Below are 18,882 nucleotides of genomic sequence, written 5' to 3' on the forward strand. Positions count from 1 at the left end.
TTTTTTTTTTGGTGCTGGTCCTGGTGATTTGAACTCAGTACCTGGGCACTGTCCCTGAGCTTTTTTTTTTTCTCTCAACACTAGTACTCTACCACTTGAGCCACAGCTCCACTTCCAGCTTTTTGGGGGCTTAATTGGCCCAGCACCCATGGCTCATGCAATCCTTAGATCTCATCTCCTGAAAAGCTAGGGTTACAAGCATGAGCCACTGACCTGTTTTCCATTTTATAGATTAGAAAACTGAGACCCCGGGAGTAAATCAATCTTTTTTTTTCATTCTTCCTTTCTCTCTCTCTCTTTTTCTTTTTTTCTTTCTGTCTTTCTTTTCTTTCTCTCTCCCTTCCTTCATTCCTTCGTTCCTCTCTTCCTTCTTCCCTCCCTTCCTTCTTTCCTTCCTTTCTCTCCTTTCTTTCTCTATCTCTCTTTTTGTGCATTGACAAGGCCAATCTCTTTAGGCTTGATTTCCTTTTTTTGTTGTTGTTGGTTGTGGGGCTTGAATTCAGAGCCTGGGCACTGTTCCTGAGCTCTTTTGCTCAAGGCTAGCACACTACCACTTTGAGTCACAGCTCCACTTCTGGTTTTCTGGTTGTTAACTGGAGATAAGAGTCTCATGGACTTTACTGCCTGGGCTGGCTTTGAACCACGATCCTCAGATCTCAGCTTCCTGAGTAGCTAGGATTACAGGCATGAGCCACCAGTGCCAGAAGGGAGAATGTTTTCTTGAGTTCCAGCATATTCCTGCAGATTCCAGTTTATATTTCCTTCCTCACTATTGCCTTGAGGACCAGGATTAGAAATATAAGCAACAGCTTCACACAGACAGTTTACCCAGCTCCCAACATTACTGAATGTCCTGTCTCTACAATAAGCTCTTGTTTATATTTGACCACTGGTAGTTTTTCTTTTCTGACTGAGACTTGGATGATCCTAAAAGTATTTTGCAAGAGCTGCCAGAGCCCTGAAGATAGGTTTTCTGAACAGTTCTGGGATATGTGGGTTTAAATCTTTGATTTGATTAGATTTAAAGGCATTAATGAACTTCTTCCATGATGGGATGCTAGAAAAAGGCCATGACATGCAATGTCAACACTTTCCTGTTTGTTTTTTTTTTTTTTTTTTTTTGATTTGTTGGTTGTGTGGCTTGAACTCAGGCCTGGAGGCTGTCCCTGAGCTGTTATGCCCAAAGGTAGTGCTCTATCACTTTGAGCCACAGCTCCACTTCCTGTCTTCTGCTTGTTAATTAGAGATAAGTCTCTTGTACTTTCCTGCCTGGGCTGGCTTTGAACCACGATCCTCAGATCTCAGCCTCCTAAGTAACTCGGATTACAGGAGTGAGCTACCAGTGCCTGTCTCACTTTCTTAAATTATCACCTTTCAATACTTGATTCAAGTATTTCTAAGCCAGTTTATAAGTTATCTGGTAGCTACTGCCATAGAACATTTAGTAGAATTAAGCCATAGAATGAGTTTAGTTATTTAGAAAATAATAAGCTCAGGGCTCTTAATTCCTAACACAAAGCTCTGGGAGGGGCCTAAAATCTCTAGTGTCCAAGAAGACACTCCTAACCCTCACTGCCATGAGGCTGATACTGTGGAAATCTCATACAAGGTTGTGTCCTGTGAATAGAGGATAACAACACAAGTGAAATGAATACTTCATAAAGATGTAGTATTAAAGTGAAGCAGAGCTGGTGGCTCATGTCTGTAATCCTTGCTACTCAGGAGGCTGAAATGGGAGTACAGCTATTAGAAGCCAGCCTGGGCAGGAAAGTCCATGACACTGTTTTATCTCCTTTTAGCCACTAAAATGATTCTGAAGTGGAGCTGTGACTCAAGTGGTAGAGTACCAGCCCTGAGAGAAAAAACTAAGAGACATTGCCGACACCTTGAGTTTGAGTCCCAGCACTGGCACATACATATATACATACATACATAAATACATTCATACATATATATATATATATGAGGGCTGTTACTTTGGAGTAAGATTTCTTGTAGTTGGTTCAAAATCCTCATAGTGCAGTTTATAATAAAATGACCTTGGGCTGGGAAGGTAGCTCAGTGGCAGAGCGCTTGACTTGCATGCATGAGGCCCTGGGTTCGATTCCCCAGCACCACATAAGCAAAAAGAAAAAAAGCTGGAAGTGGCACTGTGGCTCAAGTGGTAGAGCACTAGCCTTGAGCTGAAGAGCTGAGGGACAGCACCCAGGCCCAGAGTTCAGGCCCCACGACCAGACCCAAAAATAAAATAAAATAAAATGACCTTACATAAGTTCCTGTTCCTAAGCCCTATGCCCTTCATGGAATGATCTGTGACCTAGCTGTAGGCCCACTGTACTCTGACCAGAGGACATTGTAACTTTTCTCATTAATATAGACAACAAAAAATTGGATAATTTACCCCCCAAGTTGTCTTCTTGTTATGTCCATACAGTTGGATAGCTAGCAAATTTAACTTTGGTTAACTAATTAGCCACAACACTTTTATACCTTTTCTTTGGATTTGACTATGTAGGTCTTAATTTATTAATTAATGTTAAAAAGATTTACCTCATATTTGTGAACAGTTTTCAGTTAGCAATAATTGCACCTTAGTAAACCTCACTGGCTATGAATCTGCCACTGTGCAAAGCATCAAACTCAACAAGTCTGTTGACCTTCTGAAAATGTTTTTCCCAGTTAAACTACAGCTGCTATTCAAATAGGCTGAGAATTTAGAGGCTGTAATTTTTTTTTGCTTGAACTCAGGGCCTGGGCTGTCCCTGAACTTCTTTTGCTCAAGGCTAGCCCTCTACCACTTGAGCCACAGCACTGCTTCCAGCCTTTTCTGTTCTGTGGTGCCGAGGAATCGAACCCAGGGCTTCATGCATGCCAGGCAAGCACTCTACCACTAAGCCACATTCCCAGCCCATGGAAATTTAGCTACTGCTCTCAGTGAGTTTTATAGATGAGGTAGCCTCCCTCCCTCCTGCTTTCCCTCCCTTCCTTCTTCCTTTCCTCCTTCTTTCCTTCCTTCCCTTATTGTTGTTGTTGTTGTTGTTGTTTCCCCCAATACTGGTAATTAAACCCAGGGCCTTAAACTTTGTAGGCAAGTACAGTAACACTTAAGCTATGCCCCTTCTTGTTTTGTTTTTAGTTTGTGTTTGAGATAGTGTCTTGCCAACTTTACCAGGGTTGACCTTGAACCTGAGATCCTGGGTTGCTGGGTTTACAGACATATGCAACTGTGCCCTCCACTATTGTTATTATAGAGGATAACCACGCATTTTCTAGTTCACTAATGGGACCATGTTCATTCTTACCAGGTTTTTCTTTTTTTCTTGTTTGTTTTTTGGTGTGTGTCAGTCATAGTGCCTGAACTCTGGGCCTGGGTGCTGTCCCTCAGCTCTTCAGCTGTACTAGTCTACAACTTGAGCCTAAGCCCCACTTCCAGCTTTTTCTGCTTATGTGGTGCTGAGGAATCGAACCCAGGGCCTCATGCATGCAAGGTAAGCACTCTACCACTGAGCCACCTTCCAGCCCCACCAGGTTTTTTTTTTATGTGTTTATCTTTAATTACCTTAAGTCTTACGGCCAAATAATTTACAAATGATCTCCTCTACTTTGAATCATTTTCTCTAGGAAATTGGCAAAAGGCACCACTATCAAACACACATACATAGTAGTTGCACACTTGTGTTTCCAAATAGCTGCTTAAAGACAATCCTGAATTATAACCTAGTCTATCTTAGTAAAGAATTAAAAAATCAAGTTGCTATTTTATCTATCATGGCCACTTTTAAAAGCATCTGAACTTACAGATCAACTATAAAATGTGGGAAGTGTTAAATATTCTTTATTTGACATTTATACATAAGCCACAATAAATACCTTTCAATAAAATATTTTAGACACATGGAATTCTAATTAAACAGGCTTAGTTAAGACCAAAAATATAGACATTGCTTCCTCATCATCAACCATTGCCTTTAACAGGTTAATGATCATAAATTAAAATGAGTTAATCTTGCTTGTTTCTGAGACAGTGAAGAGATTTCCCCAGTATTTAAAGATGTTCTTATAATTAGCTATATAAATCTCAATATAAAACCAATCAGAGATGCTATTATTCTCTAACTATTCTCTATCTTGCTGAAATATTGACCATTACTAAATCCAATCATATCACAGAAAGAGCAAACAATGACTATTCTTTTTGTAAGATTATATTCACTTAACCACAAGCCAGTTTCACTTAAATCAGAAACTTCCAAAAATATGCTGTCAGCCATTCATGATCTGAATTCTGATGTTAGAGATCAATTAAATTATAGTACACATTAGAAAGTCATGAAAGATTTATTTTGCAATAAATAAATAAGGCAGTGGCTATTACTCATTTGTAGCTTTTTTGAGATAAGCTATCAAATCTGCCCTTTCTCTCTTCTTAATCTCAGTGAAGATCATTTTTGTTCCAGAGACATATTTTTAGGATTTGGAGATAAGTGTCTCATGGACTTTCCTACCTGTGCTGGCTTGGAACCACAATCCTCAGATCTCAGACTACTGAGTAGCTGGGATTGCGGGTGTGAGCCACTGGCATCTGCATGAGCCATTAATGCCTGGTAACCATGATATTATCTTAACACAATATGAATCTGCTATTGTGGATGAACAGAGTGAGCATGAATACTCTGAAAAACAGATGAACATAAGAGACAAATTAAACAGGTTACCTAGAGTCACAGCTCCTACAGCAAATCCTTGGGCAGCAACTCGCATGTGAATTAGATGAATGGATACTTTCTCATCTCTTTTGTACTTTAACTTGTAAAGCCCATATGACACCACAGTCACAAAACCTGCTAGACCTGTGAATTTTAAAGGTATAAGTTAGGTAAATAGCAAGCAAGAATTCCTATTAGAGAGTTAAACAAAAGACTGTATAAGAGGAGTGCCTAGAAGACAAGCAGGTAACTCTTATCTGAAATGCTTGGTACCTGAACATATTTTCAGAGTTTGGAATACCTGTATACACATAAGGAGTGCATGAGGATGGGACCCAAGTCTAAACATGAGATTCATATATACCTTATTGTAGAGACTGAGTTAATTTTATACCATATTTTTAGTATACTTGTGTTTTGACTGATTTGTCACTTGAGGAAAGGGTGGAATTTTCTTCTTGGAGGGCATCGTTTGGCTTATGAACAGGTATGAAGAGGTCCAGAAGGAGATCCTGAGGCCAAAGCACACCACAGAGTTCAGCCGACCAAGCAGAGAAAGAAAGAAAGAAAAAAAGAGAGCGAGAGTGGGAGAGAGAGGGAGGGAGGGAGGAAAGAAAAAGAAAGAAAGAAATAAAAGAAAAAGAAATAAAGGAGAGAGAGAGAGAAAAGAAAAGAAAAAGAAAAGAGACACAGAGAATCTCCTAGAAGTTATAGGGATGGGCAGAAAGAAGGAGGAGAATCAAAATTGTCTGGACAAGATGACTCTGGCACAGGTGGCCTTTGAAAACACTCAAGACAAGTGGTAAATGGAAAGGATCTGGAAGTGAGCATGGAATGGAGGACTCAACAGATACCTGGACATGCACACAGAGCCCACAACATCCCAAAGTGTGCTGTATCAAGTCCTCCCTACTCCAGACTGTGGGGGAGAAAGGGAAGCTCTGCTCCCCTGCGAGATGTCTGCTCAGACTGTGTTCTCCAAAACTAAACCTGATTAAAAATCAAGACTGGGCTGGGAAGGTGGCTTAGTGGTTGAGTGCTTGCCTCGCATGCATGAGGCCCTGGGTTCGATTCCTCAGTACCACATAAGCAGAAAAAGCCAGAAGTGGGTGCTGTGGCCCACGTGGTAGAGTGCTAGCCTTGAACTGAAGATCTGAGGGACAGCACCCAGGCCCAGAGTTCAAGCCTCACAACTGGCAAAAAAAAAAAAAAAAAGAAAAAATCAAGATTGATATTTAACTAGGTCATGCTAGAAGGGAGGCTTGTTTCATTTGGAGAAAATTTGTGGTTTATCCAGAGGATCAGGTCATTTTTAGGTAAGTGCCATGGAAAGAAGACCTTCTCAACGAGGTACAGGTGTCTCACACTTGTAATCCTAAGCAATCAGGAGGCTGAGATCAAAGGACCACTGTTTCATAGTTTGAAGCCAGCCCAGGCAGGAAAGTCTGTGAGACTCTTATCTCTAATAAACTACTCAGAAAAAGCCAAAAGTAGTACTGTGGCTCAAATGGTAGAGTACTAGCCTTGAGAAAAAGAAGCTCAGGGACAGCACCCAGGCCTTGAATTCAAGCCATAGGATTGGCACACACACAAAAAGTCTTTCTCCAACTTGCCTCTAATACTCAGGTCCAGTCAGTTTATCTAGACCTTCAGACAAGGCACAGTTCAGAAGATAAGAAACTCATACCAGCAGAGCCTATAAACTGCAGATCAGATCCCCCATGCGCTGCCCTGACCTGCCTATAGCTTGGACTTTCATTTTTCCATTCAGGTTCTGGGAAGCCACTTGGTGCTATGTGGCCTTCAAAATGCCTCTCATACATCTGGTCAAAGAGACTATATAGCCTGTATTGAAGATAGGGTAGAACATAGGTCTTGGTCTCTTCTGAATCCGTGACTGGCATGTCTGCCATGGCAGACATTACTAGTCAATCACAGTCCTTAGTAATGGATGGAACTCAGGCACAGCCAGTTTCACCATCTCAACCCAGATGGTAAAAATACATGTTCAGCGCTGGCACACCATGTGAGGCCTGTTTAGCTTCCTAGCCTAAGAACACATTGTGAGTGACAGAATCAGGGCAGAGCCCAGCACAGAAAGAAATTAGTATAGTGAGGTAGAAAGGCTCTGGCACAAGATCAAATGGTGTGTGCTGTTGGCAAAATCATTGAAAACAACTGAGAGAGAAACCAAGTGCTGCATTTATAGTTATCATATATAAATGACCGAATAAAGGAAACTCAAGTATTAAAACAAAAAGAACACTGTTAAATTGGATGTACCAGAGCTTAAGGTAGGTCCTTAATATTCTTGGACTTAATATTTGTACTTTTGACTCCCCCCCAAAAAAACCCTCAAAACTATATAAGTTTTGTAACTTGAATCATACACGGAATCATATGGAAACTTGTAGTTTCCTGATGCCTGATTTCCAGTTGTTCATACTACAAGATCATTATCTGGCGCTAGCCACTTAGCTTATAAAAGAGCTGATCCCACAAACATAGCTTTTGAATGTTTAGCTTTGTTCCTCTCTTATCAAATAAGGAATAAATCTGGTAAAGTGAAAGAGACATTGCTCTATTGTAAGAGAGAGAGAGGGAAAGAAATAATAAAAGTGACAGTAAACTTTAATGCTGCCTCACCTAGAATTGTTACTTTAGAGAATATACTACAAGGAAATAAGCAAAAGAAAAATTTAGAAAGTGACACAGAAATGTTCTTGGCTACACTGTCTCCCACGAAAAACAAAACAATGCAAATAAACCAAACAGAAGAAAACTTGTCTACTTATAAAAAATTTTTTTGCAAGAACACCTAGTATTAATATACATACCTTTACATAGGAACTTTTACATAGGAATTCAAATGAAAGAAGCAAACCTAATCTGTCAATACAGAAAAATTTTTTATGCTACTTTAGGATTTGAATTCATAGTTTCATGCTTACTGAGCAGTAAAGGCTTGTACTTAAGCCTTGTCTCCAATCCTTTTTGCTTTAGTTTATTTTTCAGATACTGTTTTGTGTTTTTTCCTGTGGCTGGCCTTTGACAGAGAACTTTATTACACCCAGTTAGCTGGGATTACATAACTAGATTTTTTTTTGTTGAGAGAAAAAAAAAGTTACTAAGTTTTTTCCTCTGGGTTATCCTTGCACTACAATATTCCTGATCTATTCCTTCCAAGTAGCTGGCGTTACAGTGTGTACCACCACACTGGGTCTACAGACTTTAAGGATATATAATGTATATTGAGAACTTAACAGTGATCATAAGACAATTCTGAATGAAAAAATAAATTGTATTTATTTATATTTTTATGGCTCAGTGCTAGGGCCCTTTTATTGTTCAGTGCCAGGCCTTTTGCATGCTCTACCATTTAATTATAGCCCCAGTCCAATAGATCGTGTTTATAATGGTAGACGTGATTTAAGATAATCAATTTTAAAAGTTTTAAAAATTGTCTGCATAAGACACATCATCCTGTAACAGGATACCCTGTAAATATTGTTTAAAAAACAATAGCTAGCCGGGCGCCAGTGGCTCACACCTGTAATCCTAACTACTCAGGAGACTGAGATCTGAGGATCAAGGTTCAAAGCCAGCCCGGGCAGGAAAGCCCGTGAGACTCTTATCTCCAATAAACCACTAGAAAACCGGAAGTGGTACTGTAGCTCAAGCGGTAGAGTGCTTGCCTTGAGCTGAAGAGCACAGGGACAGTGCCCACGCCCAGAGTTCAAGCCCCGTGACCGACAAAACAATAACAACAACAAAAAACAATAGCTACACTATTCAATTATATATATATACATATATATATATATATATATGTATAAATGTTGTCATTATTTCTAGCAAAAGTTTGGTTTTCTTCCCTTGAGCAAATCAAGGTTGTGGTCTTACTTAAATTGGTTTTTGTATCTTTTAGAGAGATTAAAGTCAGAACTATTATTGTTCTTCACAGTATTTCTGTGGTTTGTGTATAATTGCATTAGCTGGGAACACTTCAATCTTTGTGCTTTAATCACCCTGTCTCCAGAAAAATAATTTAATTTACAACAGGCACAGTGATTAATCTGTTCATTACAGGGATCTGCGTATATTTAAACTGAGGTGTGTTTTGTTTTGTGCTGGTCCTAGGGCTTGATCTCAGCAACTAGACGTTGTCCCTTTTTTGTTCAAAGCTAGCACTTTGCCACGTAAGTCATAGTTCTAATTTCATCTTGTTGGTCATTAACTTAAGGTAAGAGTCTCATAGACTTTCCAGCCTGAGCTGGTTTTCAACTGCATCCTCATAAGTAGCTAAGATTACAGGGATGAGACACCAGCTCCTGGCCTATTTTGCCTTTACAATGAGTTCCTACTGTGTAGTCTAGGCAAGCTTGAGCGTGATTCTTTTGCCTCAGCCTCCTAAATCCTCCTAAATTCAGTGAAACTCATATGTAAATAATGACAAGAAATTGCTAGAGCTGAGATTACACTTAATGGAAGCATATAACTTATACCTATTTAAAATATTTTGGGGGGGACAGTACTGAAGTTGAAACTCAAAACCTTACATTTGCTTGGCTTGATCAACTGGTGCTCTATAACTTTGCCTCCTGCCCTGCTTTTTAATAGTTATTTTAGAGACAGAGTCTCATGGACTTTTCTGGCTATACTAACTTCTAAAGCTTGGTCTTCTGAGTAGCTAGGTTTATAGGCATGTCTGGCCTATTTAAAATATCTTTTGGAGGAAGTGGTACTGTGGCTCAAGTGGTAGAGCTCTAGCCTTGAACTGAAAAGCTGAGGGACAGTGCTCAGGCCCAGGGTTCGAGGCCCATGACTGACAAAAAAAAGAAAAAGAAAAAAATTAAAATATCTTATGGAATTAATATCCTTACACACTTATGTAACCCAGGTCTAATAAAGTTATTTTTAGTGTCCAGATTTTGCTTAAGGCTGCCACTGTACTCCTTTTTCCACAGCTCCACTTCCAGCTTTTTGGTAGTTAACTGAAGATGAGTCTCAAGGATTTTTTTGCCTAGGCTGGCTTTGAACCTCAATCTTCAGATCTCAGCTTCCTGAATAGCTAGGTTTATAAGCATGAGCCACTGATACCTGGCTAGGATTGTTTGAAAGCCCACCTACATATAGTTCTTATTGAAGATGTAAACAGATACTAAACATGGGGAAAGTAAAAAGGAGCTAATACTTCAGATGTAATCGTAGTACCACTTCTTTAACGCAGAGTTTACTTATCCGTCAACCTTAATATCTGGAATATATGGGAAGTCAGCAAGTAGGACAACTGAACAGTCAAAACAAGCCCCACATGGGGTGGAAATATGGATTAGTGGTAGTGTACTTGCCTAGCATGCATGAAGCCCTGGGCTTGATTCCTTAGTACCACATAAGCAGAAAAAGCCAGAAGTAGTGCTGTGGCTCAAGTGGTAGAGTGCTAGCCTTGAGCACAGAGAGGCTCAGGGACAGAGCCCAGGCCCCAGGCCCAGGAAAAAAAAAAAAAAAAGCCCCACAAAATTCATGCTCTCCAAGTGTACCGATAGGCCCCGGATTTCCCACAAAGTTTTACCCAGAATAGATTCATAGACCTTCCAAGCTTGTATATCTCACTTCCACAGAAAAAGAAATAGACATTTTTAATTCTACTCTAATAGTAATGAAAAAAAACTTAAGAATCTATAAACAATAGTGCTAACTTAAAAGTTAGAGTTACTGGACAAAAAAACATTTTGGCAGTTTATGACAGCATAATAAATTGTTGGAGCTGCTATTTCTGAATCATGACAGGAAAGATTAATTCTGGGATAGGCTGGGAACTAATAATTACAGAAAGACCTTTAATGGAATGGATAACGTGCACTCAGATTTGATGCTTCCAATAATGATAGCAAACATTTATTGGGTTGTTACCATATCCTAGAAATTATTATCAAAGGTCAACTCATATTCATGCTTAGAATTAGCTTTTTTTATTTTTATTTTTTTGTGCTGGTCCTGGGGCTTGAACTCAGGACCTGGGCATTGTCCTTGAGTTTCTTTGACTTAAGGCTAGTAACACTTTACCACTTGAACTCTTGCATTATGTCTGACTGTTTCAGAGTAGTTTATTGGAGATAAGAGTTTCACGGACTTTCCTGTCTGGGCTAAGCTTGAACCGTAATCCTCAGATTTTAGCATCCTGAATAGCTGGGATTATAGACATAAACCACCAGCACCCAGCTTTAATTAGCTGAAAACTTCAATTCTCTGGAACATTTCAATCCTCAAACATTCTGCAGTGTTACAACACTCTATGTACATGCATATCGTGCCTGTACAGATTTCCACTATTCAGCCAAGATTTGTACTTACCTACAGGGACAAACGGGGAGTCCTTAGACTTCCTGATCAGTCGGGAAAATGGGCCTTCATCCTTACCTGCTGACCACTGGTTATCTGAAGACATTTTTCTCTCTAGTAACAATAGATTAATGTGGTTACTGTAAATCATTCTAGAAACTATTTACTCTCTCTCCCAATATTCTATTGATTCTGTGTACTTCTGTCTTCATTTGTTTGACATTTCTGTCTGAGAAGCTGAAACACTTGTCCTTTCTTCCTATCACACTTTTCACTTCAAAATCCTACCCAGAGAAACTGATCATCAGCTACTATCAGTATAGTGTAAAAATTAATGCAGATATTCAGGCACGGGTGGCTTATGTCTGTAATCCTAGTTACTCAGGAGGCTGAAATCTGAGGATAGCAGTTCAAAGCCAGCCTGGGCAGGAAAGTCTGTGATTATCTCCATTTAACCACCAAAAAGCTGATAGTTGAGGTGTGGCTCAAGTGGTAGAGCCTTGAGTGAAAAAGCTAAGGGACAGCACCCAGGCTCTGAGTTCAAGCCTAGTGCTGGCACACACACACACACACACACACACACACACACACATACACACATACACACTGAATACAGGTTATAATTTTGTTACTTGATATCCTTTTACTGTACAGCATTCAGAATATTGAGGAACCTTAGCTTCTTCTTCCTCAGAATCTCTTCCCCAAACAGTAAAAATACAGGTTTTCTTTCATAATGGCAGTGCCAATGTAGGAAGTAAACTCCTTCAGTCTTAGGTAATGGGAGAATGATACTCCAGTTCTTCAGGATGTATAGGACATTCTGAAGCCATTCAGATACTTAACAAGAACCTCCTATGTGCCAAGTGCTAGGTCAGAGAATGGAAGATGTCTTCCTTCACTGATTGAATGAAGAGATTTTCAAGAGCAACTACAATCACATGTAGTAGCACCTTGGTTTGTTAATGTACAACACACTAGTTTTCACTCTCAAATTCAAACAACATTCCTTTCTTCCTAAGAATGAGATTTCAACAGAAAATAGAACCCTGTAAGTGGCAAAGCACAATACCTGCTACGTGCTGGAGGCACAGTACCCTGCTGTCCTGTCTTCTGATGTTCTTTGGGCAGAGGCTGTGGATCAGAGCAGGTATTATAAGGCTGGAACACATTTTCCTGCAATTACCAACTAATTGATAATAGGAAAACCAAGAAACACACCCTCAAGGGAGTGGCAAGCTGATACTAGCTCAGATTCCCATCACTACTAGACTCTCATTGGTAGTAGTGTGTGGCAGAAAAATTTGGGCTCTTGAGGACACTATTTTAAAAACATGAAAGATACCAGGAGCCAGTGGCTCATACCTGTAATCCTAGCTACTCAGGAGGCTGAGATCTGAGGATTTGGGTTCAAAGCCAGCCCAGGCAGGAAAGTCCATGAGACTCTTATCTCCAATTAACCACCAAAAAAATATAATAAAACCAAGGCAGGGCGCTGATTGGTTCATACCTGAAATCCTAGCTACTCAAGTGGTTGAGATCTGAGGATCAAGGTTCAAAGCCAGCCTGGGCAGGAAAGTCCATGAGACTCTTATCTCCAATAAACCACTAGAAAACTGGAAGTGCTGCTGTGGCTCAAGCGGTATAGCACTTGCCTTGAGCTGAAGAGTTCAGGGACAGCGCCCAAGCCCAGAATTCAAGCCCCACAACTGACAAAAAAAATTATATATATGTATATAAGGCCAGAAATGGAGCTGTGGTTCAAGTGGTAGAGTGCTAGCCTTGATCAAAAGAGCTCAGGGACAGCCAGCTGGTGGCTCATGCCTTTAAACCTACCTACTCACAAGGCTGAGATCTGTCGATTATAGTTCAAAGCCAGTAGGGCAGGAAAGTTTCATGAGGCTCTTTATCTTCAATTAACCACCAGAAAATCAGAAGTGGAGCTGTGGCTCAAAATAGTAGCATGCTAACCTTGAGCAAAAGACCTCAGGGACAGCACCCAGGCCCTGAGTTCAAGCCCCACGACTGACAAAGAAAAGAAAAAAAAAAAAAGAAAAAGCAGCTCAGGGACAGCACTGCATAAATAAACACTAGCATACTGGGGGAGGAAAAGCAGGTTCTTTTGAATGATTTACAGCAACCACAATTTATTGAGTAATATGTTATCATGTCCTTATGAGAGAAATATGTCTTCAGATAACCAGTGGTCAGCATTGACGAGCCAACATGTATCACTACTGATCAGGAGCTCTTAGAGCTTTCTCCTTTGTCTCTAGATAAGCACAGACACCTGCGGTGGTGTCCTTGCACCTGTGGCCCCTGCAGATACGTGAGCAGGTGAGCAGTAAGCATGAGCATCTGTGGAAAAGGATGTGATGTCGTGTGGCTCCTAGCCAGTCACAGGGCAGGGCAGGCAGGTGAGTGAGGAAAGGAGCTAAGACAGCCCACCTCCTGTGCCTGCTCAGGCGACCCCAGGGCAACGTGGCAGCGTGGGGGCAGCCCAGCGGACCCTTAAAGTCAGAGAAGACCTTTCCTTGCTCACCTCCTCCCTCCACCATGCCATCCTGGAGGCTTCAGGCTAACGGCAGAAGACCAGGTAGTGTGCATAGTTTTAGTTTGTTTTTTTTTTCTCTTTCTTTAAAGTTTTAAATAATGTGATAGTCACAGAAAAGCTCCCAGAATACTACAAAAAACTGGCATCCAGCTTCTCCTTTACTAACAGTTTTCCTTTCTTTGTGCCGTCTGAGTGTAGTGAAGCATGTTGTGCTTTTACATATCGTGTTAGGGCACATCGTGTGCTTTGTATGCATTTGGGAGCATTCTACAAATTCTAGTGCAGTGACCAAAATCAGGAAGCTAATGTTGACATTGTTAACAAATCAGGAAGTTAACATTGTTCTTGCTAGGATCCAACCAGATCATATTTTACATTTAGTTGTCAATTTGTGTAGTCTGCTTTAATCTAAAAAGTGTGTGTATGTGTATATGTTGGTACTAGGGCTTAATTGAACTCAGGGCTTGAACTCCATGCTGTCCCTCAGCTGCTTTCAGATACATTTCTGCCTTTTTGGTGGTTGATTGAAGATAAGAATCTCAAGGACTTTCCTGGCTGGGTTGGTTTTGAATCCTTCAGATCTCAGCATTCTATATAGCTAGGGTTACAGGTATCAGTCACAGGCATGAGACCAGTGCTTGGTTTTCTAAATCTGAAATACTGTTTTAGTCCTGGTTGTTATGTTGTCTTTTCTGACTCGGACAATTTGGTGGTGCAAGATCAACCTCCCCCTACTTCTCTCCTCACAAGCACTCCATGCTTATGAGACCAGTACTCCACTGCTATACCTCCAGGCAGTTATTTCATAGCATATCGCTCCATTTTTATTTCTTTCCTGTTATTTCTCATTAGATTGAGATTGTGTATTCTGGCAGAAAACCATAAAAAATTATGCAGTGTCATTGTTATATAACACCAGAAGGCACATACAGCCAACTTGTCTGGTGTGTTTGATTTAGTGTTGTGTTCTTAAATAATGAAAAGTGTTAGCACTCCAGAGGGAGGAAAAGGCCCACTCTGTAGCATTTTCCAATTTCAGTGCTGTAAATACTCTCACTGTGGTCAATTTCAATGTAATGTCCTTCACCTCTGAATAAAAGTTTGGAAACATTCTTTTTCTTAGCTGGTAGGGGTCAGTTCTTTCAAACAAGTAGTCTTAGTTGTAGAGTATTTTTAGAGGTTGAAAAATTGCTTAAAATAGATTGTGATGATGGCTGTTCAATGCTATACATATTACTAAAATGGCTTAATTGTATGATTTAGGTAAGTTTTTTTGTTGTTGTTTTTTGGGTTTTTTTGCCAGTCGTGGGGCTTGAACTCTGGGCCTGGGCGATGTCCCTGTGCTCTTCAGCTCAAGGTGAGTGCTCTGCCGCTTGAGCCACAGCACCACCTCCGGTTTTCTAGTGGTTTATTGGAGATAAGAGTCTCACAGATGTTCCTGCCCGTGCTGGCTTTGAACCGAGATCCTCAGATCTCAGCTTCCTGAGTAGCTAGGATTATAGGTGTGAGCCACCGGCGCCCAGCTGGTTTAGGTAAGTTCTATAGTGTTTGAATTATATATCAAACTGTTACTTTAAAATAAAAGTCATTTGGTAGCAGGGTTTTCTGGCTCATACCTGTAATTCCAGCTCTTGGGAAGATGAGGCAACAAGATTTCAAGATTGAGACCAGCTTGGGCTAATTATTATGTAGTAAGAATTTACTATCTTCTTGTTGGAAAGTTATTTGAAAACTTTTTTTTAATTGCTGACAAAAAGATGGCTTTGGGAAAATAAATAAATGAAGTTGCATCTGTACAAGTCAATGGGCAGCTCAGTCTTTGTGGTTTAGGAAGTAGTTATAATGTAAAATGAAATATTTACAAATGAGTCTAATTTCAGAGAGGTTTGAGGGGAAAAATATGTTGTGAAAATAAAACAATGCCATGGTTAAAATAAATGAGAGTACTTTAATACTCTCCACACAGGAAAAGAAAAGATCCTGCCTTAAAACAAAAACAAAAACAAAAAAAAGGTCACTTAGGGGATTGGGGTGGTAGCTAATTGGCACAGTACTTGCTGGAATTACAGGTGTGCACCACCATACACCTGGCTTAACTTTCATAGAGATCACAAGTGGAAGGGTTGGAGGGAAGACTGAACAATATGATCAGTCATCAAAGGACTATGAGTAAACAGATCCTATGTAAAACTCTTCAGAAGGGGCTGAGAAGGTGGCTCAGTGGTAGAGCGCTTGCCTTGCATGCATGAGGCCCTGGGTTCGATTCCTCAGCACCATATAAGCAAAAAGAAAAAAGCCGGAAGTGGCGCTGTGGCTCAACTGGTAGAGCTCTAACCTTGAGCTGAAGAGCTAAGGGACAGCGCCCCACGACTGGACCCAAAAAAACCTTCAGAAACAGAAATTACATTAGCATGGGAAATTGTGCACTGTTTTACAAAGTGCTACTTAATTTTCTTTATGAAATCTAGAGTGTTCAGACAGCATTTGTTTGACAGTTAACTCTTCCATTCCACACTGCCTTCACTTTGATTGTGTTAGACCAGGTTTGTGTGTCATTGAAGGTACCATAATCTTTTACATATTAGGCCTGACTTTCTTTTCCACTTTAGCTGATAAGGCCTCATCTCCCCCACCTCAAAGATCTCCCTATTCTAATTCCCGGAATCTATGATTATGTTAGGATATTATATGGCAGAGGGAAACTTAGGTTGCAGATGAAATTAAGATTGCTAATTAACCTTGTAATGGGAGATTGTCCATTTATAATATCTATAGGAGGCTAGCATACTTACAAGAATTGCCTTAAATAAAGGAGAATCAAGTTAGATTCAGAGAGAGATTTGAGTATGTCCCCCTGCCAACTTTGGAAATGGAGGAAGGAACCCCAGACCAGGGAGTGGTTTCTAGAAGCTGGGAAAATTGAGACAGATAATTTTTTGAAGCAGGGGAGAAGGATAGCTAGTGATATTCCTTTGGAATGTTGTCCTCCAAAACTACAAGATAAATTCATGTTGTTTTAGGCCACCAATACTGGTAATTTGTTAAAGTAGCAATAGGAGAGCAAAATGTGCCTAACACTTTTATGTAACACAGTCTTCCCTCAGGGAGAGGACAGGGTGGGTGTAAAGATGGAAAATTGGGATCACAGATCTGTGGCACTCCCACCAAGAGAAACATGTAGGAATGAAGAGGAGTAAGGATGGAGCCTGAGGAAGTGGAAGCAACAAGGAAAGTTGAGATAGAGCAGTGGCAAGAAAGATTGAGAAGACCCATTGAGAAAATAGTGCCCCAAAGCCATGGGAATCAGAGTCAAACATTAGAGTCCATATGTATGTTTGTGAAGCATTCTTAGTGGTGATCTGTGGAGAACAGTTTCAGTTAGGTGTAGAATCTAACTGTGCTTGCTTTGGCAGCACATACCCTAGAATTGGAATGATAGAGAGATGATTACAATGGAAACCCAACTGCAATGGATTAATTGGGGGTAAATAAATGGAAAGTGAAAGCCCGGCACTGGTGGCTCTTACCTGTCTGTCATCCTAGCTACTCAGGAGACTGAGATCTGGTTCAAAGCCTGCCTGGGCAGGAAAGTCCATGAGACTCTTATCTCCAATAAACCACCAAAAAATGGACAAATGAACAGAACTGGAGATCATCATGTTAAGTGGGCTGGGCCAAACTCAAAATCTCAAATATCATACATGTTCACTTCTAGACATAAAATTATAGGCAGGGTATATGTATGAAAGGGAGATTCTAGCAGGAGAACCAACAGGAGATGAGGGAAAGGAGAGGGTGCTGGGAGATAAACATGATCCGTAGACATACAATGTATGTGTATATGCATATGTGTGTCTAGCATGATGAAACTCAACTAAATACTGTCTGAAAGGTGAGGAGGTAGGTGCAAGCCTGTGGTCTTAGCTTCTTGAAAGCCAAGTAGCCTTTCCTGAAATGGTGACACTGATGAAATTTTTCCCATCCTTTCATGACTACTTACCTCTTTCACTAGCTTACTGATATGTGTAAATGAGCCTCTTCTGTGGGACGCCTGGAGCGTTTTGTTTGTTTTTTAATTATTAAGTAGCTGTACAAAGAGATTACAATTCCATGAGTAGAGTTGGGACTTTTGTCTTAAAAGTTGAGTAGTGAAGAGAGCATAATGATACCTATCTTTTTAATTATAAAAGATATTTTACTTCTACCAATTAACTGTGGAATTCAATCATGTGAAGATTATACATTTTCTAAAAATTTCGAGGCAGGGTTATGCAACATTTTATCTTTAAGTATACTTTATTATTTAAACAGTAATTATACATATTTATGCAGTCATTTATTTACTCAATATATGAATGCACTGTGTAATGTTGGCATCTTTTTTTAAGTGTCCCAGAAAATCAGTTTGGCAAAACACAAGTTTATCTCTTTTCCATCTAATGAACTTAAGCACTCTCATAAAATCTGCTTACTTCGTTAACTACAAACATCTTCTACAAAGACAGCTCATAGATACAAACGTGGTATGCTAAATCCCTCTAATCTTCCTTCCTATTTTACTTTTCTTTCCCATTTTACTTATCAAGCTAAGCAGCCAGTATCAGACTGAAAAGCATCAGAACAAGCTCACACTTGATCCCACTTCTCAGGTTATGGGAACAGATGATTATCTCTAATCCAACAGGAAGAGCTTTTCAAGTTTATTACCCATCAAAGTTTGGAACTAAAAAAAATCTAAAATCAGTTGTTTAAGAAAGCAAATATGGAGTATGGGAAAAGAGAACAATAGAGGGGGTTATCCTTCTTGATTAAAACATAAAAAGGAATGACAGGAAAGTGAAATGGGAAATATCAGAGTACTTGGCACACACACATAAAAATTAAACCTGGGGGCTGGAAAGGTGGCACAGTGGTAGAGTGCTAGCCTTGAGCTGAAGAGCTAAGGGACAGCGCCCAGGCCCAGAGTTCAGGCCCTACGACCGGACCCTCACCCCACCCCGCCCCCCCCCAAAAAAAATTAAACCTGTTGGAATTATTTTAAGAAAAGAGAGGGAAAATGGGAGCTTGATGCCAGTAAGGTTGATGAGATTTAATTGTATGTATGTAAATGTTACAATGAAATCTCCCTTGTCAACTGATGTATGCTAATTAAAAATCTTAATTTTAATAAAAGCTCACATTGGGGCTGGGAATGTGGGTTAGTGGTAGAGTGCTTGCCTAGCATGCATGAAGCCCTGGGTTTGATTTCTCAGTACTACATACACATAAAAAGCCAGAAGT

The 18,882-nt window shown here is 40.1% G+C and overlaps 1 protein-coding gene across 1 annotated transcript in view; it reads right to left on the reverse strand.

The window, feature by feature from the left end:
* The window catches only part of Higd1c (HIG1 hypoxia inducible domain family, member 1C), an 18,044-nt gene extending 6,890 nt beyond the window's left edge, over nt 1–11,154 (reverse strand). Inside the window, exons 1-2 of the mRNA XM_013018736.1 lie at nt 11,061–11,154; nt 4,716–4,850 (exon numbers count right to left, since the gene is read on the reverse strand). Coding sequence (XP_012874190.1) covers nt 4,716–4,850; nt 11,061–11,154 — 229 coding nt within the window. The remainder of the gene's footprint in view (nt 1–4,715; nt 4,851–11,060) is intronic.
* Between the last annotated feature and the right edge of the window lie 7,728 nt (nt 11,155–18,882).

This window comes from Dipodomys ordii, unplaced genomic scaffold (assembly GCF_000151885.1).
Source record: "Dipodomys ordii isolate 6190 unplaced genomic scaffold, Dord_2.0 Scaffold42, whole genome shotgun sequence".
In the NCBI taxonomy this organism is placed as follows: domain Eukaryota; kingdom Metazoa; phylum Chordata; class Mammalia; order Rodentia; family Heteromyidae; genus Dipodomys; species Dipodomys ordii.